At 39.0% G+C, this 22,761-nt stretch overlaps 5 protein-coding genes across 7 annotated transcripts; 2 read left to right on the top strand and 3 right to left on the bottom strand.

Moving 5' to 3' along the window:
- Window positions 1–203: 203 nt before the first annotated feature.
- On the bottom strand, window positions 204–1,140 carry LOC144534580 (uncharacterized). Its single transcript, XM_078276587.1, has 2 exons — window positions 929–1,140; window positions 204–478 (listed from the first exon to the last, which is right to left on the bottom strand). The coding sequence occupies exons 1-2, from the start codon at window positions 1,071–1,073 to the stop codon at window positions 345–347; spliced, it is 279 nt and encodes a 92-aa protein (XP_078132713.1). The 5' UTR covers window positions 1,074–1,140; the 3' UTR covers window positions 204–344.
- A 993-nt stretch (window positions 1,141–2,133) lies between these two features.
- Window positions 2,134–3,881, top strand: LOC144534579 (putative E3 ubiquitin-protein ligase RNF144A-A). The gene is made up of 4 exons (XM_078276586.1): window positions 2,134–2,227; window positions 2,416–2,516; window positions 2,782–2,955; window positions 3,146–3,881. Exons 1-4 carry the CDS (start codon window positions 2,155–2,157, stop codon window positions 3,599–3,601), a joined length of 804 nt encoding a protein of 267 aa, XP_078132712.1. The 5' UTR covers window positions 2,134–2,154; the 3' UTR covers window positions 3,602–3,881.
- LOC144534577 (ubiquitin carboxyl-terminal hydrolase 47) lies at window positions 3,878–10,185 on the bottom strand. 3 transcript variants are annotated; one of them, XM_078276582.1, is made up of 12 exons: window positions 10,063–10,185; window positions 9,300–9,969; window positions 8,202–8,334; window positions 8,010–8,106; window positions 7,732–7,847; window positions 7,544–7,614; window positions 6,493–6,618; window positions 6,299–6,394; window positions 5,872–6,000; window positions 5,650–5,778; window positions 5,469–5,544; window positions 3,878–5,336 (listed from the first exon to the last, which is right to left on the bottom strand). In XM_078276582.1, exons 3-12 carry the CDS (start codon window positions 8,257–8,259, stop codon window positions 5,308–5,310), a joined length of 927 nt encoding a protein of 308 aa, XP_078132708.1. In that variant the 5' UTR covers window positions 8,260–8,334; window positions 9,300–9,969; window positions 10,063–10,185; the 3' UTR covers window positions 3,878–5,307. The 3 variants fall into 3 exon arrangements, with proteins under 3 accessions (XP_078132708.1, XP_078132709.1, XP_078132707.1); XM_078276583.1 differs by having other exon boundaries at window positions 9,846–9,969; XM_078276581.1 differs by lacking the exon at window positions 9,300–9,969 and having other exon boundaries at window positions 10,040–10,185.
- A 31-nt stretch (window positions 10,186–10,216) lies between these two features.
- Window positions 10,217–13,257, top strand: LOC144534578 (E3 ubiquitin-protein ligase RNF19A-like). Its single transcript, XM_078276584.1, has 4 exons — window positions 10,217–10,420; window positions 11,741–11,945; window positions 12,208–12,378; window positions 12,522–13,257. Exons 2-4 carry the CDS (start codon window positions 11,751–11,753, stop codon window positions 12,975–12,977), a joined length of 822 nt encoding a protein of 273 aa, XP_078132710.1. The 5' UTR covers window positions 10,217–10,420; window positions 11,741–11,750; the 3' UTR covers window positions 12,978–13,257.
- Window positions 13,258–16,976: 3,719 nt separating this feature from the next.
- Window positions 16,977–22,088, bottom strand: cirop (ciliated left-right organizer metallopeptidase). The gene is made up of 14 exons (XM_078276496.1): window positions 21,669–22,088; window positions 21,488–21,581; window positions 21,088–21,139; window positions 20,815–20,964; window positions 20,563–20,688; window positions 20,253–20,337; window positions 19,381–19,526; window positions 19,118–19,301; window positions 18,879–18,948; window positions 18,664–18,760; window positions 18,289–18,387; window positions 18,065–18,193; window positions 17,574–17,683; window positions 16,977–17,488 (listed from the first exon to the last, which is right to left on the bottom strand). Exons 1-14 carry the CDS (start codon window positions 22,078–22,080, stop codon window positions 17,290–17,292), a joined length of 1,953 nt encoding a protein of 650 aa, XP_078132622.1. The 5' UTR covers window positions 22,081–22,088; the 3' UTR covers window positions 16,977–17,289.
- Between the last annotated feature and the right edge of the window lie 673 nt (window positions 22,089–22,761).

The following is a 22,761-nucleotide window of genomic DNA, read 5'->3' as shown; positions in this document are numbered from 1 at the left end:
AAATTAAACTGATTAGAGTTAAAGAAATGATTTTACACAAGGGATCATTTCTGTTTCTTATTTGGTTGTAGACTGATAGAGCCCTTACAGGTACGATGGTGGTCACATGAGGCTCTCTGTATTTGATGCCCTGTTGGTGTGGCTTCAGAGTAGTGTAGGCTTTAATGTAGGTAACATCTTCACACTAAATAATGAAGCAAATACAAGGCATTAGGCAGAACTTTATTTGTACAGCAACAGCTTAAGACATGGGGATATCAAATGATTATTGCATAAAACAGCCTATACAGTAGGCTAAAGCTTTAAAATGTGTAAACAGCAGCAGGAGGAGATAGTCGTCTCTGTCAAGCGGTCAACCCTCCAGGAACCTTCACCACCATGTGGATGACAGACAGGTGCTGGACTCCAAATCCAGTCAGCAGCTCAGAGTTTCCATCCAGCATCTTGTCTGTGAAGATCAGTCGCAGAGCCTCCTCTCCTATACACACACACACACACACACACACACATACACACAAAAATATTGACATTCAAATTATGCTTGATCAATCAATTAAGCAGCATCAGTAATGGATAATGATAAGTTTTACTTTTAATAGGCTACTTTAGCCTACATTTTACTGTCAATCCTTATTTAATCTTTAATTTAGCCTAAGTAAAATGTTAAATTCAGGACTTGTAAGCTACTTGTAATAGATCTGTTATTACTACCTTTCCTAACAATCTGGGGTCTTCCCCACTGCAAACTATCAAATCTGCTTTCAAGGATAAAGTTCAAAATAATTCGGGGACTATTCAGCTGACAAATACACAACACGAAAACAAAAATTCAAAGGCTCTAATAGTCAGCTCCTTCGTCGACTAAAAATAACTTGACTGGCTAGCTTAAGCATTTCAGGTAGCAAGTTTAGTAATGGCTCTGTCTTACCTGCGCTCTCGGGAAGCCTCTCTGCTATCTTCTCCTTCAGCTGCAGGACTGTCATGCTCCTAAACTGCTCATCTGTGTTGCACAGGTCGATCATCATCTTCTCCCCCCTCAGTCCGTGCACCACGACCTGGTAGATCTTCCCCATGTTTGTGCTGTTGGGTGCGAGTTGCTAATGCTGCTGCTTTCGGCTGTGCCGCTGAGAAGTTTGCCACTTCAGATAGGGTGTTGTTTACTGCCAATTATTTGACGTAAGAGGGGGAATGAGGATACTTTCACTTTCGTCTTAAAGTTATTATTAAGTTATAAAGTTATTAAGTTAATACGTTATTATTATTATTATTATTATTATTATTATTATTATTATTTATTATTTTTTACTCTGTGCCAGGTGTTTTTTGGAACACACATGCAGGTGTGCTGGTAGGCTGTTTAGCCTACATGCCTTTTCAACCCATCATTAGTAGTCCACAGTTCTGTGGACATATCTTAGGTCTGGCAAAGCGAGACTAGTCTTCCTGACCGCATCCATTCCTGCCATGAATTAAAAAACCTCACCCCTTACACATTTTGGACAGCTGAAGTGATTGTTCACTGGTCTGCATCATAATGTATGTAGCATAGTAGCCTAGCCTAGCCTAGCCTAAAACAACAACCAAAGTGTGAATGGGCTGAATGCTAGCTGGAAATCACCTGATAGTCCAGCAGTGTTTGGCATCTGACCAAAAAGTAGGCCTACTGTTTAATTGTTTACCAGCTGTTCCACATTCTGGTTGTTTTACAGTAGCAGAAGCTGCTTATTAATTAATTGGACACAATTTGATGTCTAAACATGTATATTAACATAGTAATCACATTATTATTAATAATAATAATAATATAGAACTATCATTGCGAAATCGTTGGGGTTTTATATGTAACTTCAAAACAATACAACAAAAATAAAGGTAGGCCTATTTCTCACAAATAAGGCCATGAATCAAGGCTGTAGGGTATTGATTAATGTGCTTAAAAGTAAAAGAAAAAATATTAACATAAATATAGACGGGGAATCCGCTGTCACCCTGGATTCACGTGACTTCTTGTTAGTGCTGGGGAAAACCGAAAGTTAAAAATAAAAAAAATCTTGGTGGTGTCAGTGAAGGTGACACGGCAGCCAGTTCATTTCCCAGAGTGCAGACGAAGACGACATTTGTCGACGGAGAACAGACGAGCTGATCTAAAACAAAATGGAGAAAAGATACGACCCCAAAGACACGACTCTGAAGTTTGTCAACAGACCAGATGATCTGGATCCACTACGTAAGCACAAAATAATCATGTTTGTTTTTTATAATTACCGCACTGAGGTGCGTGCATTGGTTACCCTAATTAAGTCTATATTAAGGAATTGCATGCATTAAATCACACCTTGTTAACAACAGTTGTCCATGTCGGATGTGCAGTGACTGTGATGCTGAGTTAAAAATGTCTGTTGTTGTGCGCCTCAGCCCCAGAGGAGGGAGACAAGAATCTCCGAGCAGAGATGTCCTGCGGTCATGCTGTCACCCCAGAGTCTCTCACTGGGTGGTGTCGCAGCCTGCTGGATCAGGTAGGCTTACTTTCCACCGCCAATTAAAATATAGTCCATTTTGACAACTCATTCAACTACCATGTTTTATTTTGAACACATTTTACCTTCAAATTAGCAATGGCACACTGACCTCCTGCCTACATCATTTTCATGTAAAAGCTTTTTTGTTTCATTCTTGCCAATTAAGAGATGGAGACAGTTTTATGTTCTTAGTGTGTAAGTGTTAATCTCTTGGCTGTATCTTCAACTGGCAATATAACATAAGCTATCCTTATAATTTCAGGGCCAGCACAAATTTAAGTGCCCTGCTTTAAAGGACGGCACCCTGCAGAAGTGTGATGCAGAGTGGTCTTACCAAGAGGTGCGCAGGCTGGCAGTGCTGACAGCTGAAGAGATGCAGTACTTTGAAGAGAACATCGCCCGCCTTGCTGCCACAGAATACTGTGACTTCAAAACAGTGAGTGTCACTGTTATCTCCACCTTCCAGAAAGTACAGACTGGTTCAATCATGAGTTTAGCACATTTTTTGTATGTAGGCCTACTACATCACAATAATCATGTAGATAACATACTTAAAGGACTAAAGGAATAGTTTGTAACATTGTTGAACTATTTCCTTTAATGTGTCTCTCATCCCTTTCCAACAGTGTCCTGGTTGCAAAACCTATGTGGAAAGAGAAGACCCGAGTAACCTCAGCGTGCAGTGCACAGTCTGCACAGCAGACAAGGGGAAAGTTTACCAGTTCTGCTGGCAATGTTTCAAGGAGTGGAAAGGTTCAGCTCCACGCTCTGACTGCTGCGACAACGACGGCTGCATCAACCACGACCTCGAGCTGCTCAAGAACTGCAAGACCACCGCCCTCCCTCAGGTGGAGGGGGTCGACGCATGTCCCTCCATCCGGGCCTGTCCCACTTGTGGTCAGAGAGTGGAGCATGACAAAACGGGCTGTAAGAACATAATCTGTCCTCGCTGTCAGGTCGAGTTCTGCTTTGTGTGCCTGAAACGCACTCCTGAGTGCCTGAGGACGAGCTCTTACTTCATCCCCTGCAGTGATGGTGTGGCTCCCAGACAAACCTCCATACCTGTGTGGCGCAGAAACTAAGAGTTTGCACACATTCACTACTCATGAAGTAGTCACACTGTACTGTTTCTGTTGGATTTTAATGTACTATTTTAAGATTGTCTTTGCAACTGAAGCCAAAAGTGTAGACGTATATGCTTATTTGTTCATTCCATAGTGAGCATTAAAATATCTGCTGCATATTATCATAATGTTGTATAATGCATTGCTTGTAATGTTGCCACTGAAGGTGTTGACTGTTCATCGTACATCATTAATAATCACTTAGTAAATCACTTAATAAAGTTTCTCTTCACATTAATGCAGAATGTCTATTTAATGTCTAACAAGCACATGTTTGTGAATACATTTACTGTATGGACAGGGTTAAACAACAGCAAAATAGTAACGTATTATTTACATTCAATATAATATTCAAAATATGAAAAAAATATTTTACATATAGAAAAATATGAAGTGTAGCTGAACATTCAGTTGAGTTTTTTGCCGATGTCCTAGGTTTAGAAGTTTGATACCTGTATGAGGATACCTGTACTGACCTAAAGACAGTCTTTTTACAGGTCGATCATCTTGAACTCCCCCCTTGGCCCATGCACAAAGACCAAAAGTACTTTCACTTTCATCCTTTAAAAATTAAAGAAACATACACCAACCTTTCATTTGTCAACTTTTTCTCTAAAATGATTCTATTGAACTGTGACTTTACATCAAAGCATTGTGATGTATAGTATGCTGTTGTATAATAACTGTATATATGACATGTAACTCAGTAGCCAGTAATTTACTGGACATTTACTTGAAATGATAAATAAATAATTAATAAAGTTTCCCTTTAAATAATGCAGGATGTATAAACTTTACTTACTTACATACTTACTTACTATGTCTATTTGATGTCTAACAGCTGCATGTGTGTAAATACATTTACGAATTTATTTACAGTATTTTGGAAAAGCAGCTAAATATTAACATTTATCCACATGCAGAATACAATTCCATACCTTAAAATTGGTCAGTTTTTGCTCATAGAAAAGTGAAAATATGCACACCTCTCTGACCTTTCATGCGGAACAACATTTGCAGAGGCCCAGGAGGAGCTGTAGTGTCCTCTGAGTTCAGGTGATCCCAAAATAACACTGAACAATTACACCGATGATGACATATTAATACTGGATAAGTGATTTAATATCCAACAAAGTAACCTACATACATTATGACACATTTTTAACTTTTCTTTAGGTATTTCTGAGTCTGATATTCATTACTTCCATGGCTCTCTTTTTGTGCTGCCCTGTTTTGCTCTAACATGCAGCCTAACTGGTGTGTTGTGGGGGTCCCTCTGGTGTTCAGATTCCGCATGTGCTCCTCTGAGTTTGTATCAAGCTGCTGTCTGATTGGCTAATGACTTTTTGGTCCTCCCATCTTTTTTTAGCTTTGTAAACTCTGACCTTTTTCTTTGCAAACTGTCTCCATCTGCTCCAGTGTCTGTATAAAGAAAACTCTCTTTATGCTTTTCCAGTTCCCCAGAAAGGTTGGTAGGTTTCTTCCAAACCGTATCAAGGCAACACTTCTTTAATATGTCATTCAAGTGCTTAATCTTTCCGCCTCCATTGCAGCTTTCATCTTTCATTTGATGATGAGGAACAAGAACATCTCCTCTCTCTGCCTCATAATGTCTTACTTCAGCCTCAACATCTGAATGTAGGCAGAGAGCCTCCTGGTTGCCTTCATCTGTTTTTTTCAGGATCTTTGCTCACTTTGAAGAAAAAAGGGGAGGTTAACGATATAAAAACCAGCAGAAATGTTGAGACTTACACGTTTCATCATCTTAGCCTTAAGACCAAAGTCAACAAATCGAGAAGTGAATGCTGTACATCTTCAAACTTACCCTTCCTGTACATGAGCAGGTAAGCTGTATAAGACCTTAAAGACGTGTCTCCAGCCCCAAACTGTGGTTGTTTGACCTGCAGAATAGAAAATAATATCACAGTGAATGTTAAACTTCATGTTGTTAAACTGCGTGAGGATTTGTGAAACTGGACTGCTTATAGAAAAATGTGCCTCCTTACCCTGTTAATAATGTTGTCATTGAAGTGATACCACACGTGAGTTTCAAAAGATTTGATCTGTGCAGTATAATGGCCTCCAGTTAGATTACCAAAGTGGTTAACTATAGCGTAGAGGTCGTATTTGCAATTCTGAAGAGAGGGAAATAAAACAAAGTCACCACATTTAAAAATGTTCAAACAATTTGGTGCAAAAATAAGTGTATATATACTGTAGAAACACACCTTTATGTGTAAAGTTTGGGGGACGTCCACGTTGCAGTGAAGCTTGACGTAACACCTGTGCTTGTAGTCAAAGCTGAATCTCTTCAGCAGGAGGGTCAGAATCTCTGGATTGTGTGCTATCTCACATCCCTAGAACACATCGTGAAAACAACCGCATCGACTAAAGACAGTCGCAAAGTCGCCCATCATACTTAAGACTTCAGAAGATCTAAGTCAGGGTTCAGACATTAGCTGTAACACTGTTCGTAGCTTTGCAGGCGCAGTGGAAATGAATGGAAATCTATTAGACGTTACAGGGCTATATATTTATTGGGATTTAGATCATCTTTGTATATACATTGTCATCTACAGTAGACTTATGAGAAGCGATGTACAAGTTTTAATGCAAGACTATAAAAAGGAAAACTTAATTTAAATGAACACTCACAAAGTCTGCATCTCGCTTTTTATTGCACCGGTTGCAGAACATCTTGTTGTCACCGCAGACTTTTTCTCCCTTGAAGAATGCTTTTAACCCTTCCTCCTGTAAACATAGTATATTTCGTCAACCTGCATGTATCTTTTCTTATGTATTTTTGAAAAACACACAACTCGTATTACTGTTTAAAGAAAGCATAGTACCACGCTGTAGGTTTGACAGAGCAAATCTTCCACCGCAAGTGGCAGAAACCAAAAAGAGCTCTTGGAATCGTTCCTCTTTTTGCACTTGAGGCATTCGCTCTTGTGATTCAGCTCTCCCTTGAATATCTAGACATAAAGATATATCAGAGGTTCAATAAGTCTGTTCAGAGGGGTGGTGAGAGAGTCTCATATAGGACTGTTTTTCTTGTATCAAATACTCTCCTCCTGTAGACTTTAACACTCAAACCAGTCCTGTAGCATAATCCACATCTCTAATCCTTATTAGAGGTGCAAAGTAACTACATTTACTCCAGTACTGTAACTTGTGTACAAATGATGTTTTATTTTATATCATAAGGTATCTGAAGTCCCCAATTTTTGGTAATTTTTCACTTTTTTCTTACAGATTACAAACCAAACAATTAATTAGGGCTGCACGATATGAGGAAAATATGCAATATGCGATATCATTGTTGAATATTACGATATTACTTTCGAAAAATAAACAGATATTAATAAAGTGTACTCAGTTCTGCGTTTCCTGCTTTCAGTATTCTGCTAAAATACAACAAATTGCTTGTTGAATTTAAAACGAATGAATGGAAATCATTTTCAACATTCTCTTATTGAAAATAAAACACTGAATTGAATATGAAAGTTACATTTTTACGTTAGATATTCTCTCTAAAGTAAGATATTCTCTTTCAACTAACACAAAACATCTCTCGGTGTCTTTCGCGATATGTCGCAGCCTTTCGTGACGTGTTAATTGCACCAATTGATATCACAATGACGATAAAAAATACGATATATTGTGCAGCCCTACAATTAATTAATTGATCATTACGATAACGAGCAGATTAATCCATAATGTAAATAATAATTAGTTGCAGCCCTATATGAAATTGTTAAAAAACAATTAGCTGCACTGAACGAACTAAAAGAGTAAAATGCTGCTATTACATTAATAGAAGAGTATTAATGTTCTAATGATACACTTTATATAGAATATATCATTAGATATACAAATCCCATGCTACACTATCCCTACCTTGGCTGCCTCCGGACTGGTCCGACACAGGATCCTCTCAAAATACTCAGCAGCATCACGTTGCTCATATACTGAAAGAAGGAGTGAGGACAAATATGTCATTATAACATATATTCAGCCTCTCTGCAGGATATCAACACACAACCTACAACTACAGCAGCAGTGTGATGTCTCAAATCTAAACTTACCGTTCGTGATCCCAAGTTTGTTTATGACATCATGCGTTTTGGCCATACTTCTCTGCAGATCAGCAAAAAGTCTTTCCAGCTGTGGGTCAATGGTTGTTGAATCTTTACTGCAGCATCTGTGGCACAGTGAGAAGAATATCTGACTTTACTAAACTTGGAACTCCCAGCCAGAAAGCATTCCAAAATGTCAAATTATTCCTTTAATATACTGAAAAGAGCTTAAGAAACCATTTTGTCCGTTTTATAAAGACAACCATTATAAAGATGAAGTTACCAACCGTTTCACAGCCTCCCGGAAGTCCTCGGTCATGAAAAGCACCTGAAGCACGCTGTTCAAATAGCATGTCAGACCTGGACTGTTCAGGCCATGGTAATCTAAAGACATAACGGACACATAACTGCCACATTATCATAAAAGTCAGAAACATCCGAAGCAGCATTCTTCAGTAGTCTCAGTTCATGTCACTTACCTGAGATGGTGAAGCTGTCTAGTTTCTCTCTGAACATTTCCACTAGGTCATAATTCATACTGATATCTTTTCAGTGAGAGTGTTGACATTTTTAGATGTCTGAAGGTTTTTTTTTCAGATGTATGGATTCAGCCTGTTGGAGCAGATAGATAGTACAGCAGAAGTTAAGAGACAGCAAGCAGGGACAAACTTTAAGGCTGCAATTTGGTATTTTTATGTGTACACACACTGCTTATAAACTAGACAGGTAGAACATGCAATCATAAACAACAAAAGAATCATGTTAAAAACAGCCAGAGGACAGGACTTACACATACTTTGATACTGTTTTGTTAGCTAATGTAGCTAATAATGATGGTAGAAGGGACATTTTATTTAATTAAACTCTATAAGGCTGGATGGCTGTGAAAAATATACTTCTCATGTAGATATAGTTTATCAATTTAAAAATACTAGGAATATTGTGATAGCACCACTTAATTTTGATTAAGGTAACATTTCCCCCCATCTGCAGGTGATTAATTTGACTGTTAAATAGAAACAGCAACACGGTCTTAAAGTAAGGCATGAAATATCACCTACCTTGACACAGTGGTGGAAATTAATAAGTAGCCTACATTCACTTGAGTAAGTACATAATTTGAGGTATTTACACCGGAATATTTTCAATTTTGCCACTTCTACTCTATTACATTTTAGTGGGAAATATTGCACTTTTACTCCAGTATATTTATCTGACAGCTGTAGTTACTGGTTACTTGTCAGATTCAGATTTTAAAGTGCCCATATTATGAAAAAAACACTTTTTCTGGGATTTGGGGTGTTCTTTTGTGTCTCTGGTGCTTCCACACGCATACAAACTTTGAAAAAAATCCATCCATGCTGTTTTAAGTGAGATACGGTTTCTGAATGTGTCCTGCCTTCAGTCTCCGGGTGAGCTGTTCAAAATCGGCACGGCTTGTGACGTCACAAGCCGAAGCGAGCTGGCTAACCGTTAGCTCGTAGCATGCTATCTTGTAGCATGCTACCTCGTTCTCAATAGCAAAGCACTGCTACAACACACACAAGTTCACCATAATCTACAAAAGAACTACTTACATGTGCGCCCTCATTTAGAAGTCTCCCAGCTAATCCTGCCTTGTAACTGACTGAAGTTGTAGAAACAGCCTTTCTTTTACTGTCTATGGAGCTAGCTAGCTGACATGATCTACATCTGAGCTACTGCGCATGTGCAATCAAAGATAGTACAGAAGAAGAAAAGAGGTCTCACTATGTAGCTAAAACAGAGACCAGGTGAAAAGAGGATCTGCAGCAGTGAGAGAGCGGTGCAGTACAATAAAAATATGGTGTTTTTGGAAAATTAAACCATGTAAACCTATTCTGGTACAACCTTAAAATACAATTATGAACCTGAAAATGAGCATAATATGGGCGCTTTAAATGTGCAGTAGCATATAAATGTTACATTAGCTCCACATCAACTAGATATAACAATAAATAAGCTTCTTACACAAAAATGTGTGATGATAATAATTCAATAATACATCAATCAGGGGCCAATTTGCTGCATAACAAAAATATCTCAATACTTCTTTCACCACTGCTTAAAACTTAATAACTCTAATATATATTAGCACAACATACAAAAATCCCAACATGACAGCAGATCGAGCTCAGTTCATTAAACACACGTAGCCAGTGAACGCAGCTGTTGTGTTTGGGTGTTATGGAAACCCATGCAGCCTCTCAATCCTCCATTACCGCGCGCCTGCAAAACACATTTTAAAAATGACAAAAGTAAGCTACAATAAGATAAGAAGAAAAAAAAATAAACTCACTATGACGTTGTAGCCACACCTACACTCTAGCTAACTGATCAGGTCCGGTTACACACGGTGACTTTTTGTTTAGTAGCCTATATGGGAGGATAAAACGAGAACACGAGAATAGCCTTCACCCTGTCTGATTATCCGACGCACTCCTGCAATGTTCTTTCACTTTCGATACCAGCGAGAGGTTGAAGGAGGAAGTCAGAGAGAGGAACACATAAAGCCCGAGACTCGCAGCTGAAATTACATACAGACCCCGAGTTTTGTTGATTTGATCAAAAACATCCTCCAGAGTTGCCTAATTTCAGCTGTGGTTGTTGTGTTTCCGGTTGAGCACAAGAATAAAAGGAAAGTCCTAAATATTACCTAGAGACAAATTGTGACTCCAAGGTAAGACATAACTTCCTCTTATAAACTTACTTAAATCTACTGTTAATATGAGCCAGGTTAATTGGTTTCTTCTCCTAAATCAAAATATTATTTTTATTATTAAATATAGATATTTGATTGTGTCTTTTTCTTGGTTAAGAGTCTATGTCAATCTCTTCATTATGTCTTTAATAGGGTAGAAATAGGCGGTGTGCAAAATAAACGTGTTTTGAGTAGCATTTACATTATTTTTATTTACTTTAATAGAAGTAGCCTAAATTAAATTGTTAACTCGTTTAACAAGGTGTTTTTAGAACAGTGTTTTTTTCTGCAAGTCTATCTAGTAAACATTAAGCAGCTGGAAATTCCCTGAGTGCCCGCTCAATTACTCGGATTTACGTCTTTATATCAGCTCAGTCACGTTGATGGATTATGTTCTACCGAAATGTTTGTCTTGTATCTACCTTTAGTTTAAAGGTTTTCAACCTATTAATAACAGGCTATATTAACTCAGTCAAATCTGAACACACAGTTATGCACATAGCCTATATTACACATAGACCTACACTTCTTGTGCATGTGTTTATCTTAGATGTACATCGCCAATAAATGTCTAAAATCTCTTTAGAAATCCTAACATAATGCTTCGTAATCCGTCAGTGTTGGGAGTAACGCGTTACAAAAGTAACGCAATTACAGTAATGTATTCCTTTTTGCTGTAACGCAGTAAAAACATTACATTTCGGTAATATTAAACCCGTTACAACCTCAGTAACGCGAGTTATGGCTATTTTCCTTTTCTCCACGAGTTTTATTTTCGATTTTAAAGTATGATGGCTGTCACTCACGAGTAGCCTACATTACAAACAGGAACTGCTAATAGCTAATTCGGCATACTTTAAATGTCGCCAATTTTCCTAAACGTAAGCAAATATAAGCTTAAAACGGGGATCAGGTTGTAGCCCACATCTACTGACTAAATGGCAACTTCATACTTATTGTTTACATCTGTCAAAGTTCCCAAATTATGGAAACTTTTGTTCCAAAATGTAAAGCATGATTATGCCTCAAATTGAATACAAACAACAATATTATTACAAAATCCATTAATATAAACCTTTCATGTTACACTATATTTTTGGCAATGTTAAGGTTCAGAATGTCCCATCCATAGATATATATTATATCTATGGTCCCATTGACCTGGTTCTTATATGAAAACCCATGTCTCAGATAGTAGCTCAATGATAGTCATGATATTAAATCTGTTAACTGGGATAAAGTGTAAATTTATATCACATTTGTCAGAAATCATAGTGCCAAACTTTTTTCTACCTATAGGAGAATCAAAATGAGCATTCGGGGACAGGAACAGGTGGAGAAGAAGTACAACCCTCTAGATAGCACCCTGAAGATTGTCAAGAGGAAGGACGACTTGGATCCCATGTGTGATGATGATGATGACTGTCTCAGAGCAGAGATGTCCTGCGGCCACGCTGTCAGTCCAGACTCTCTCACACTGTGGTGTCGCAGCCAGCTGGATGAGGTATCTCATGACATTAAAACACAATTTCATGTAGGCCTATATATAATGCAATATATATTTATTAGCCTAAAGCAAACCAGTATAGGAGCCCTGCGGTGTTGCTCATAATGCTTCATTTTTTTTTATTGTTGGTATTCTTGTCCTCCCTTCTTTTTTTCCTCTCTCTCCACAGAACTGAGAAAAAATAAGTTTTGCAGAAACCCAGCAGTGAATCTCTCTGTTTTCTGTAACCTAAACTGCCTCTCCTCTTTGTTGCTTTAAGGGTAATTACAAATTCAGATGCCCTGCAGTGGTGGAGGGGACCACACAGTGTAATAAACTGTGGTCGTACCAGGAGGTGCGCAGACTGGCTGACTTGTCTGTCGAGGAAATGCAGCACTTTGAAGAGACCATGGCTCGCCTGGCTGCTGCACAATACTGTGAAATTCAGCCAGTAAGTGGTCCAGTGGTTTTTTAGTTGTTTTGAATGCTGAATATTTTTTATTCAGATATTTCAAACTACATCAAGTGCACTGATTTTCAAATATTGTGTGGACTTTCCTGTCCAATATTTCCCTGTGCTGTTTTCCATATAAGTGCCCAAAGTGCAAAACGAGTGTGGAGAGGAAGGATCTGTCCAACCTGTGTGTGCGGTGCCCCATATGCACAGCTGATCAGAAGAAGACCTACCAGTTCTGCTGGCAATGTTTCAAGGGGTGGAAAGGTTCAGCTCCACGCTCTGACCGCTGCGACAACGACGGCTGCATCAACCACGACCTCGAGCTGCTCAAGAACTGCAAGACCACCGTCCTCCCTCAGGTGGAGGGGGTCGACGCATGTCCCTCCATCCGGGCCTGTCCCACTTGTGGTCAGAGAGTGGAGCATGACAAAACGGGCTGTAAGAACATAATCTGTCCTCGCTGTCAGGTCGAGTTCTGCTTCGTGTGCCTGAAACGCACTCCTGAGTGCCTGAGGACGAGCTCTTACTTCATCCCCTGCAGTGATGGTGTGGCTCCCAGACAAACCTCCATACCTGTGTGGCGCAGAAACTAAGAGTTTGCACACATTCACTACTCATGAAGTAGTCACACTGTACTGTTTCTGTTGGATTTTAATGTACTATTTTAAGATTGTCTTTGCAACTGAAGCCAAAAGTGTAGACGTATATGCTTATTTGTTCATTCCATAGTGGGCATTAAAATATCTGCTGCATATTCTCATAATGTTGTATAATGCATTGCTTGTAATTTTGCCATTGAAGGTGTTGACTGTTCATAGGACATCATTAATAACTGCATCACTTAATAAAGTATCTCTTTACATTAATGCAAAATGTCTATTTAATGTCTAACAAGTGCATGTATGTGACTAAATTTACTGTATGGACAGGGTTAAACAACAGCAAAATAGTAACATGTATTATTTACATGCAATATAATATTCAAAATATGAAATAAATATTTTACATATAGAAAAATATGTAGCGTAGCTGAAAATTCAGTTGAGTTTTTTGCCGATGTCCTAGGTTTAGAAGTTTGATACCTGTATGAGGATACCTGTACTGACCTAAAGACAGTCTTTTTACAGGTCGATCATCTTGAACTCCCCCCTTGGCCCATGCACAAAGACCAAAAGTACTTTCACTTTCATCCTTTAAAAATTAAAGAAACATACACCAACCTTTCATTTGTCAACTTTTGCTCTAAAATGACTCAAACTGTGACTACATCAAAGCATTGTGATGTATAGTATGCTGTTGTATAATTACTGTATAAACAACATGTAATGTAACTCAGTAGCCAGTAATTTACTGTATAATTTACTTGAAAAATGGTAAATAAATAATAGTTTCCCTTTAAATAATGCAGGATGTATAAACTTTACTTACTTACATACTTACTTACTATGTCTATTTGATGTCTAACAGCTGCATGTGTGTGAATTTATTTACAGTATTTTGGAAAAGCAGCTAAATATTAACATTTACCCAAAATAAAATTCAATCAAATATCAAATTTATATTTTACAAATTGTCATGTAGCATAGCTTAAAATTGGTCAGTTTTTGCTCATAGAAAAGTGAAAAATATGCACACCTCTCTGACCTTTCATGAAGAACAAAATTTGCAGAGGCCCAGGAGGAGCTATAGTGTCCTCTATGAGTTCAGGTGATCCCAAAATAACACTGAACAATTACACTGATGACATATTAATACTGGATAAGTGGTTTAATATCCAACAAAGTAACCTACATACTAGGTATTTCTGAGTCTGATATTGATTACTTCCAAGGCTCTCTTTTTGTGTTGTCCCATACTTGTTCCAGTTTCTGCAACAATATTGTTCTGTGTTTCCTGGATAGTCTCATTCCCTTTCAGTCTTTTATTTGGGGATGAATGGTTTTGCTCTAACATAAGGCCTAACTGGTGTGTTGTATTGGGAGCCCTGTTGTTTTGCTCATATTTCTTCTCTTTTTTATTGTTGGTATTCTTGTCCTCCCTTCTTTTTTTCCTCTCTCTCCACAGAACTGAGAAAAAATAAGTTTTGCAGAAACCCAGCAGTGAATCTCTGTTTTCTGTAACCTAAACTGCCTCTCCTCTTTGTTGCTTTAAGGGTAATTACAAATTCAGATGCCCTGCAGTGGTGGAGGGGACCACACAGTGTAATAAACTGTGGTCGTACCAGGAGGTGCGCAGACTGGCTGACTTGTCTGTCGAGGAAATGCAGCACTTTGAAGAGACCATGGCTCGCCTGGCTGCTGCACAATACTGTGAAATTCAGCCAGTAAGTGGTCCAGTGGTTTTTTAGTTGTTTTGAATGCTGAATATTTTTTATTCAGATATTTCAAACTACATCAAGTGCACTGATTTTCAAATATTGTGTGGACTTTCCTGTCCAATATTTCCCTGTGCTGTTTTCCATATAAGTGCCCAAAGTGCAAAACGAGTGTGTAGAGGAAGGATCTGTCCAACCTGTGTGCGCGGTGCCCAGTGGCGCAAAAAGTGGGTATGCACTATATGCCGCGCATAGGGGCGCAGCGACAAGGGGGGCTCCAAAGCGATAGTTAAAATAAAATAAAAAACAATTATAAATAGCGTTTCTAAATCATTTCTGAATTTCCTCATTGTTATTATATAACATTTTAGAGGACTAACAGGCTAGATTAGGCGCCCTGTCTCATAAGATTCCATCATAGAATGTTGACATAGAAGAGGGAAGAGGAGGGCAGGGAGCGGGGAGCGGGTGGGCGCTGTGAGCGCTGAGTGAGCAGGTACGAGCGTACGAGTAGTAAGTTGCCGTCTATGGAAAAAGAGCAAAGCAAAACAGCTGTTGAGGCTAAAAATAGAAAACGAAAGAGGGAAAAGGAGATAACACGTCCAGGGATGCGACAGCAGTTAAATAAGTGGATGGTGAGAGGCAACAGGTAGGATTTAAAGTGTGACGTCTGTGCTGGGAGGCTTGCAAATATTAATGTTAACAGACTAGCTAGCGTTTGCTAACACTGGGAATGTAGCAGCCAAATGGGGGTTTACGGCTAGCTAACAATATGCAAAACCAAGGTTGCTGAGCTGAAAACTGATAAATATAAGGTAGCATGTACAATAAATGACAATAATCTGGAAAACATAACTAATGCTATAACTCTGGTTTACCATGGAATCATGTATAGATTTGCTACCAAACTTGGAAGTTAAACCCTATGGTACCAATCCCATGCATAACATATCTCAATTGTATTAAGGTCAAATAACAACTGGTAAATATAAGGTAGCATGCACAATAAATGACAAGAAGAAAAATAAATATATTTAAAATACAAAATGTGAATGTAATTTCAACAGCAGCACAACCTTACTGCATAATAGTTGTCTTATCTGATGCCATCACTAGGCTGATTTAAGAATTGAATTTAGGCTGCTATATTTAACAGTGAGTTCATTTCATTCAGGTGTGAGGATGGTGGATCAGGAAAGACAGGGGAAGGCAACAGGTAGGTCTAACATTAGGTGGAAGTGTAAGGGATTCAGATATTCAAACTAGTACAACTACTAAGTGCACTGATTTTCAAATATTGTCTGTACTTTCCTGTCCAATATTTCCCTGTGCTGTTATCCACATAAGTGCCCAAAGTGCAAAACGAGTGTGGAGAGGAAGGATCTGTCCAACCTGTGTGTGCGGTGCCCCATATGCACAGCTGATCAGAAGACGACCTACCAGTTCTGCTGGCAGTGTCAGAAGCAGTGGAAAGGTCCAGGCCCTCGGTCTGACCGCTGCGACAATGACGGCTGCATCAACAGGGACCTGCAGCTTCTGCAGACATGTAAGACCATCAGTCTGCCCGCGGTGGAGGGGGTCACCGACTGCCCCTCTGTCCGAGTCTGTCCTACATGCGGCATGAAGGTGGAACATAGCCGACAAAACTGCAAAAATATCAATTGTCCTCGCTGACACATGGAGTTCTGTTTTGTCTGCCTGAAACTAAAGCGTGAATGTTGTAAGACCAGTTCGCCATAGCCTATACAATCTGTCCTAGTGGTGTGGCTCCTAGACAGATCGCTATCCCTGTGTGGCAGAGGAAGTGAAATAAATTGATCTGTCTGTACTAAATGAATAATTCAGCAATATATGTTTAAAGGTATTAATATTATATTACCCTGTAAACTGTTTTTTAATATCTTATTGGAATACTGTAATGCTATGACTCCAATAGACCAGGAACATATTTTTTAATTGTGGACCTACTCTGCCACCTTCTGGCTGACTTTAAAATTGTACATAAAAAGAAGGTCTGATGTTTTGGACTGTGAAATGTCAATTAATCAATCAAGCACATGTATTGGGCAACTGATACTGTTACTAATAAGTGCTATATCTACAAAATGAAAAATCTTTTTGAAAAAAGGTCATTTAGATTTCAGACACTATTTAGAAACCTTATTATTACCCTTAAAATATTTTCTTTTTATTGACATTTACAAAGTTGTTACTATTATACCCCAACAAAGTATTTGCAATTACAGTTTTCCTTTCAGCTAATTGCAACTACATTTAGCTGGCAAAATGTAGTTGACAAAGAAAATATTAAACTAACTAAAAATACAGCTATTATTCAAATAATAATGTTGGTTTATATTTCGATTACATTAGATTATAGTTGGTTTATACTTACTTTACATTTGATTATTGATTGTCCACCAATAATGTTCATGACTTTGCTAAATTGTAAATAAAATCTACCATTTTTTTGTATGATTTATTTCTCTTTCACATTAAAATGATCATTTAGCCTGAAAAAAACAAGCCATCAAAATCAAAGATTCTTTAACAGTGAAAGTTTGTATTGAAGTTTTAAAAGGTAGTGTTTGCTACAGGTCAGTGTGATCCTCCGGGGCGGTGTGGATCCGGACCTTGCTGGAGCAACATTTCCTGAGAGACAGCAGGGCTGCAGCCAGAAGACACACAGCAGCAGTGACGCCGAGCACCGGGGCAGCAGGGAGCTCTGCAGGGAGTCTGAGGGGCGACCAGCTCCAGGTCTGGGCTGCAGTTAAAGTCTCATATGGATCACTAACCAAAAAGCAATAAAGTAAAGTCAGTATGAGTTACAGGTTACTATAAATCAAGAGGGTTGCGTGTTTAAAGTGCTACTTGCCTTGAGATAGAAGCAGGAAATGTATTGAGAACGTCTGAAGGGGGGGTAATGTCAGCGTACACACATAACCTCCTGTCAGGGCAGTGAACTAAACCCTGGTATCCTTTTATCTGACGGTAAAAAATGGAAAAAGACAGAATAGATAATATGATTCAAATGAGAACTGGGTATCTGTTTGATGCTGCATGTAGCATTTTCAAACATCAGTATATCATTGTCACATCAGTTGTTATAAATGATTAAAGAGCTTGTTTTTAAAGCACACTGAATCTTCTCTATCTAAAAGGTATTATTTCATTCATCAAGTCACATTTTAGTAGTCAGTACTTTACTTTCCCTATGTGAGTATTCTGTGTTTTCTTCCAGTAATTTGTTTGCTAAAATGAAGGTATACTTTCACATACCTCACACTCAGTGGTATGTATGAACAGTACCTCTCAAAAACTTTACTGATTGATACTGCAGTTACATAAGTTGTTGTGTCATGTTACCTGAGTATTGTCCCCTGCTGGACAGTCCATCCATTCAGAGCCAGACACCTGGATTTGGTACCGGTTCAGGCCAGTACACCTGTGTCTGTAACAACGTCCCTCCACAGAGCTGCTGAGCTCCGTCTGCTTCTAAAAGAAAGACAAGTGGAGAATGAAGAACTTAATGTTAAACAAAAGGAAATACACAGGTGGCATTATTCACATACATGCACACACAAACTCACCTGTCTGGTCAGGCTGGAGAAGAAGCAACGGCTATGAACACCAAAGATCTCCCCGCTCCAGTCTTCGTCTCTGCCATTTTTCTCTATCCAGCATTCACTCTGAAGAACGAGAGAAGAAAAAAGTAAAAAGCTCAAAATGTGGCGTAATGTGCAATGGCAACAAGGTGCCACATATTACAATGGAAGTCACAAGAAATAGAATTTACTCCATATTCCTGCTTTACAGAACTGGAAAATTGAAAAGTCCAGTGTAGAGCAAGGATGTGAAGAATGTATATTATTTTTGCCATTTTGAGTTCTGTCAATGCAAAGAAATGTCTTTGATTCTATAATCTGAAGGATATATTGTTTGGTGTGAGAGGTAATAAAACGTACTCCGTTCTTGAGGGGTTTATACACTCGACATCCCTCCAGGTGTTGATCAGTCTGGCACTCCCCCTTGTGGAGGTGAAGATAATGACACCCAAATCCACTGAGAAGAGAGAATATTGAAAACATTACTGTTGGAAATGTAGGATGAAGAGGAAAAAGTGACCCACATTCCATCTTAGTAGACATAAGTTGTGTAGAATATGTTATTATAAATCTACCTGCCGGTGCAGAAAAAAGATGAAGACTTGTTCCGACAGGTTGACAGGGAACCAAACGTAGCTCCTTCACCTATTAAAAAAACATATTCAACTTATCTTATCAGGCTGATTTAATTAAATTGCAACTGTAGCTGGTGTGTGTCAACATTCTTGTAATTGCTTTGTTCTTTTATGATAATGATCATGCAGATTTGACATGTATTTATGTGTTTAGATTTAATATCTCCATCTTTCCTCACCGTCTCCCCAGACTAGACTCTGCGCCTGGTTCAGGTCAACAGTGTACCAGCCCGTATCCTGTAATGCAGCCAAGGTGACCGGGTCGATCCGGACTGTGCTTGAGTCCCCCAGCACCGGTGCCATGATGGAGCCCTGCAGGACCCGGGACTCCCAGTGAGAGGACACTCTGCCTGGAGCAACATCCTGAAGAAAGAAAGTGTAAAACATTTAAACAGAGCGCATGATGAATCTGAAAAAGAGTTACGTTGGAGGTGCTCAGTACCAGGTTCTCTAGCGGCCCCCCTAGCTCAGGGTCAGTGGATGCCAGGTGCTTCTGCAAGGCGGAAATGAGGGATGGGGTGTAAATCCTCATCTGGCCCGATCCATCAGAGTGACTCACTTTGCCTCGAGGAGAACAGCCAGCACCCACTGCAGAACAACTCATAGAACAACACATTAGAAGAACCATTTTCTAACCAGTGCATATGATCTTTAATGTGTAGTAGACTCAATGCATCCTTATTTTAGTCAAGATATTACATAGGATTTGGCTAAGATGCATCATCTGTTTTTTGTGTTTATTTCTCTCTTTTTTATTGTTGTGGATTTCTTTTTTTCTACTTTTATTTCCCAGATTGTATTTAATTGTTGGACTGTAATGTTTAATCTATATTTAATCTTAAATGACATCTGTATACTGTAACTTGTTTTCTATTTGCAATGTTTTTGTCTCTCTTACTTTTGTTTTCTTATCCAGGCCTTCCACTGTTGCAAAAGAGATTCTTGATCTCAAAGTATAAAAGTACAATAAAAGTAAGTTAAAATTGAATGCCAGGGTTTTATGCTGTGCAAAATGTAAAGCCTCTTAAGCCAAACTTGTGATGTGTGATATTGGGCTATATAAATAAAAGTGATTTGACATGACAAATGCGTTTAAGTAAATTGGGTTTTTAGGTTATCACTGTCATTGTTTTTTTAACCATAATAAACACACAAGCCACAAGTAGATTCATCCCATTCGTCCCAGAATCATTTTACATTTTTTTTACAACAACATGACAAATGAGCCAATTACACGCTACCATATAATGCAATACCACATACAGTAGTAAAAGTTTGAAACAGTGACAGAAATATCAAAATGTGTTTAAAAACCTTGAGAATTGGATGAACAGTCTCTCCAGGTGTGGAAGAGCTCTCTAGAGAAACCAAGTGCATGAAACAGCTCATGGATGATAGTCTGGAAAATAGAAGAGCACACACCCTCAATATGACCTTTTTTAAAAAAAAAAATCTTTTTCATCCTGCAGCTGCTTGTCAGAGACAACACTTCCTATATTCCCACAGTGCCATTATTTGTTTTATTTGGGGTCATCTGTGTCATTTGTAAGACACATTTTAAACAGACAACATTATATAAAACTGCATGTAAAAAAAAATAAGCCAGAAATATTATTAATTGTACCTGTACAATAGCCTGGTGGCTGTATGTGGCTCCTTTCAGACTGTCCCTGCAGATGACGACCACCCCGGCCACAGGTCGTCCATGAGTGTCCGTCTGACAGTGGACAGCGTAGGCCAACACATTAGGCTGAGGTAAAGAGGACATAGAGGGTAGTATAAGGAAAGTAACAGCAGTGAAACTATTTAACATACAACACTTCTTAGATATGTTTGAATATAAAAGATGTGAATGTTTTCAGAGGGTCTTCTTCACCTCTGCTCTGCACTTGTCAGTGGCCTGCGTGTGGAGGTACAGCAGGAAGTCGGTGTCGGGGAGTCCAGCCCCTTCAGGACGGAGCTCAGTCCTGCGAGGTGAATCAGCCTCTTTGTAAATATCACATCCAGCCAAATGATCGTCTGGGATCTGTCGAGAACCGGACAGCAAACAATGCTTGACATATTTGGTACTGGATTTTAAGTACAGGTACATACTGTATAAATTTACCACAGGAATACAGTAAAAAAAATGATTTAGACTGATACTTGCCGTCACATCCAGACAGGTCTCAGTTCTGTAATTGTTGTTGGCTCGACCACACCTGAATGAAGAAAACTGTAGCTTTTTAAATTCATGTTTCATTCATTCATGTCTCCTTTATTTAAAAGTGCCTAGTGAAAGGGGGGAATATGGGTGATCAAATACATACACAAAACATTTAGTGCTGATATTCACTTTACCTCATTTCCTTTGATTCTGGTGATTTTCATGTTGTTTACATGATTTTCTATAATCTAAGAAAGTTGTATAACTGATTTGTAAAAAAGAATTTCAGTTCATTTGGATAAACTGTATCATCATGAAACTAAATCTCAAATCTTTGTAAAGAAGATAATCTTAAAGATAGAGCAGATTCACATCTGGCCAAACATACAAACTGTGTACACACCTGTTGTAGTTAGCAGAACTTGAATTCCTCCAGATAAACTTGCAGTATTTATTGATGTCTCTGCTGAGCAGCAACAGACCCGATACTCTGTTCACTATGGGAACAGTTCATGATAGTACAGGTTAGCCGTGTGTGTGTGTGTGTGTGTGTGTGTGTGTGTGTGTGTGTGTGTGTGTGTGACCTGATAGTAAAGAAGACAGCATCCTCACAGCCTCCTCCACCGCTGCTTCCAGCCTCTCTTTCTCAGCCTCCGATAGGTCGTTGCTCTCTGTCGGAATCCAAGTCCGGATCCTGATTGGCTTTGGAGAGGCAGTAGTGGGCAGGGCCATCTTTCTCAGGCTTCTCCTCTGTGTCTGGCCACGCAGAGCTGATGCCCTCTGTCCTGGATGATTGGTTTGTTGGCCAGAGGTTCCGGCCTGGGCTCTAAGTCTGGGCTCGTTGGGTGGGCTGTCTGGGTGGATGGGTGCAGCTCGGACCACCCTGGCCTGAGCCTGAACCTCGTCAAAGATGCACTTCTGCAGGGCTCCAGGGAGCTCAACCACCACCATTACCAACATTCCCACCCAGAGTCTCTGGGATGGAGGTATAACCATAATTATAGCTGAGACCTATTTTAGGGTCACACAAGGATGATGAGTTGTTGTTAGACATTTTGGTTAAGGAGCTTTGCTAAGCTGCATAATATATTCAATCAAAGCAACTTCATCCTTTGTGGTCATAAATAAATGTATTTTATTTTGTAAAGTAGCCTATTTGGATAGATAGTAGAAATGCTGAGGACAATGAGGTCACGTCATGTGTGTTTTTTATTCTGGGAATGGGGGTTTAGTGACCTGGAAGAACTGTATACCAGTAGTGTGGAGAAAGCATTTAGACCTTCAAGTTGACAAATAAAACTCATAATATAAATATGACTTTGGGGGAACCTGAACTCACAGTCACAACCTCAGTATTTCTAAAATTTTGGCCAAAACTCTGCTTATGTCTTGTGAGTAATGGTAAACCATTAATGCAAAGATGACTTTTCCCAACTCAACATGAAACTAAATGCAGAACATGTAAAATGCTACTTTTATTTGTCCCTTAACATAAATCAAGAGGTAAGTGCCAACACCAAAGGCACAGAACATCGGTCTGTTTAGCTAACTGATTTAACAGCCTAGGCCAGAGATCTTCAACAGGGGGTCCAGGACCCCTAGGGGGTCCTCAGAGTCACTGCAGGGGGGGCTCCAAATTATTAAGTCTTTACATGAATCCAACATATTATCAGCAAA

This window comes from Sander vitreus, chromosome 19 (assembly GCF_031162955.1).
Source record: "Sander vitreus isolate 19-12246 chromosome 19, sanVit1, whole genome shotgun sequence".
Taxonomy (NCBI): Eukaryota; Metazoa; Chordata; class Actinopteri; order Perciformes; family Percidae; genus Sander; species Sander vitreus.
Note: the sequence above shows the minus strand (reverse complement) of the source record. Positions and strands in the feature narration are given on the sequence as shown.

What these genes read in the sequence shown, in the direction of transcription:
- LOC144534580 (XM_078276587.1), bottom strand. Translation starts at nt 1,073, where the DNA reads ATGGGGAAGATCTACCAGGTCGTGGTGCACGGACTGAGGGGGGAGAAG. An exon ending in GAGGCTTCCCGAGAGCGCAG is followed by an intron (nt 479 to 928) that starts GTAAGACAGAGC and finishes GTGTGTGTATAG; the next exon opens with GAGAGGAGGCTCTGCGACTG.
- LOC144534579 (XM_078276586.1), top strand. Translation starts at nt 2,155, where the DNA reads ATGGAGAAAAGATACGACCCCAAAGACACGACTCTGAAGTTTGTCAAC. An exon ending in GTCGCAGCCTGCTGGATCAG is followed by an intron (nt 2,517 to 2,781) that starts GTAGGCTTACTT and finishes TTATAATTTCAG; the next exon opens with GGCCAGCACAAATTTAAGTG. An exon ending in AATACTGTGACTTCAAAACA is followed by an intron (nt 2,956 to 3,145) that starts GTGAGTGTCACT and finishes CCTTTCCAACAG; the next exon opens with TGTCCTGGTTGCAAAACCTA.
- LOC144534577 (XM_078276581.1), bottom strand. Translation starts at nt 8,259, where the DNA reads ATGAATTATGACCTAGTGGAAATGTTCAGAGAGAAACTAGACAGCTTC. An exon ending in CCCAAACTTTACACATAAAG is followed by an intron (nt 5,779 to 5,871) that starts GTGTGTTTCTAC and finishes CCCTCTCTTCAG; the next exon opens with AATTGCAAATACGACCTCTA. An exon ending in CCTGCTCATGTACAGGAAGG is followed by an intron (nt 5,337 to 5,468) that starts GTAAGTTTGAAG and finishes TTTTCTTCAAAG; the next exon opens with TGAGCAAAGATCCTGAAAAA.
- LOC144534578 (XM_078276584.1), top strand. Translation starts at nt 11,751, where the DNA reads ATGAGCATTCGGGGACAGGAACAGGTGGAGAAGAAGTACAACCCTCTA. An exon ending in GTCGCAGCCAGCTGGATGAG is followed by an intron (nt 11,946 to 12,207) that starts GTATCTCATGAC and finishes TGTTGCTTTAAG; the next exon opens with GGTAATTACAAATTCAGATG. An exon ending in AATACTGTGAAATTCAGCCA is followed by an intron (nt 12,379 to 12,521) that starts GTAAGTGGTCCA and finishes TTTCCATATAAG; the next exon opens with TGCCCAAAGTGCAAAACGAG.
- cirop (XM_078276496.1), bottom strand. Translation starts at nt 22,080, where the DNA reads ATGGTTATACCTCCATCCCAGAGACTCTGGGTGGGAATGTTGGTAATG. An exon ending in GCCACCAGGCTATTGTACAG is followed by an intron (nt 20,338 to 20,562) that starts GTACAATTAATA and finishes TCTATTTTCCAG; the next exon opens with ACTATCATCCATGAGCTGTT. An exon ending in CTGTTCATCCAATTCTCAAG is followed by an intron (nt 19,527 to 20,252) that starts GTTTTTAAACAC and finishes GTTGTTCTGCAG; the next exon opens with TGGGTGCTGGCTGTTCTCCT.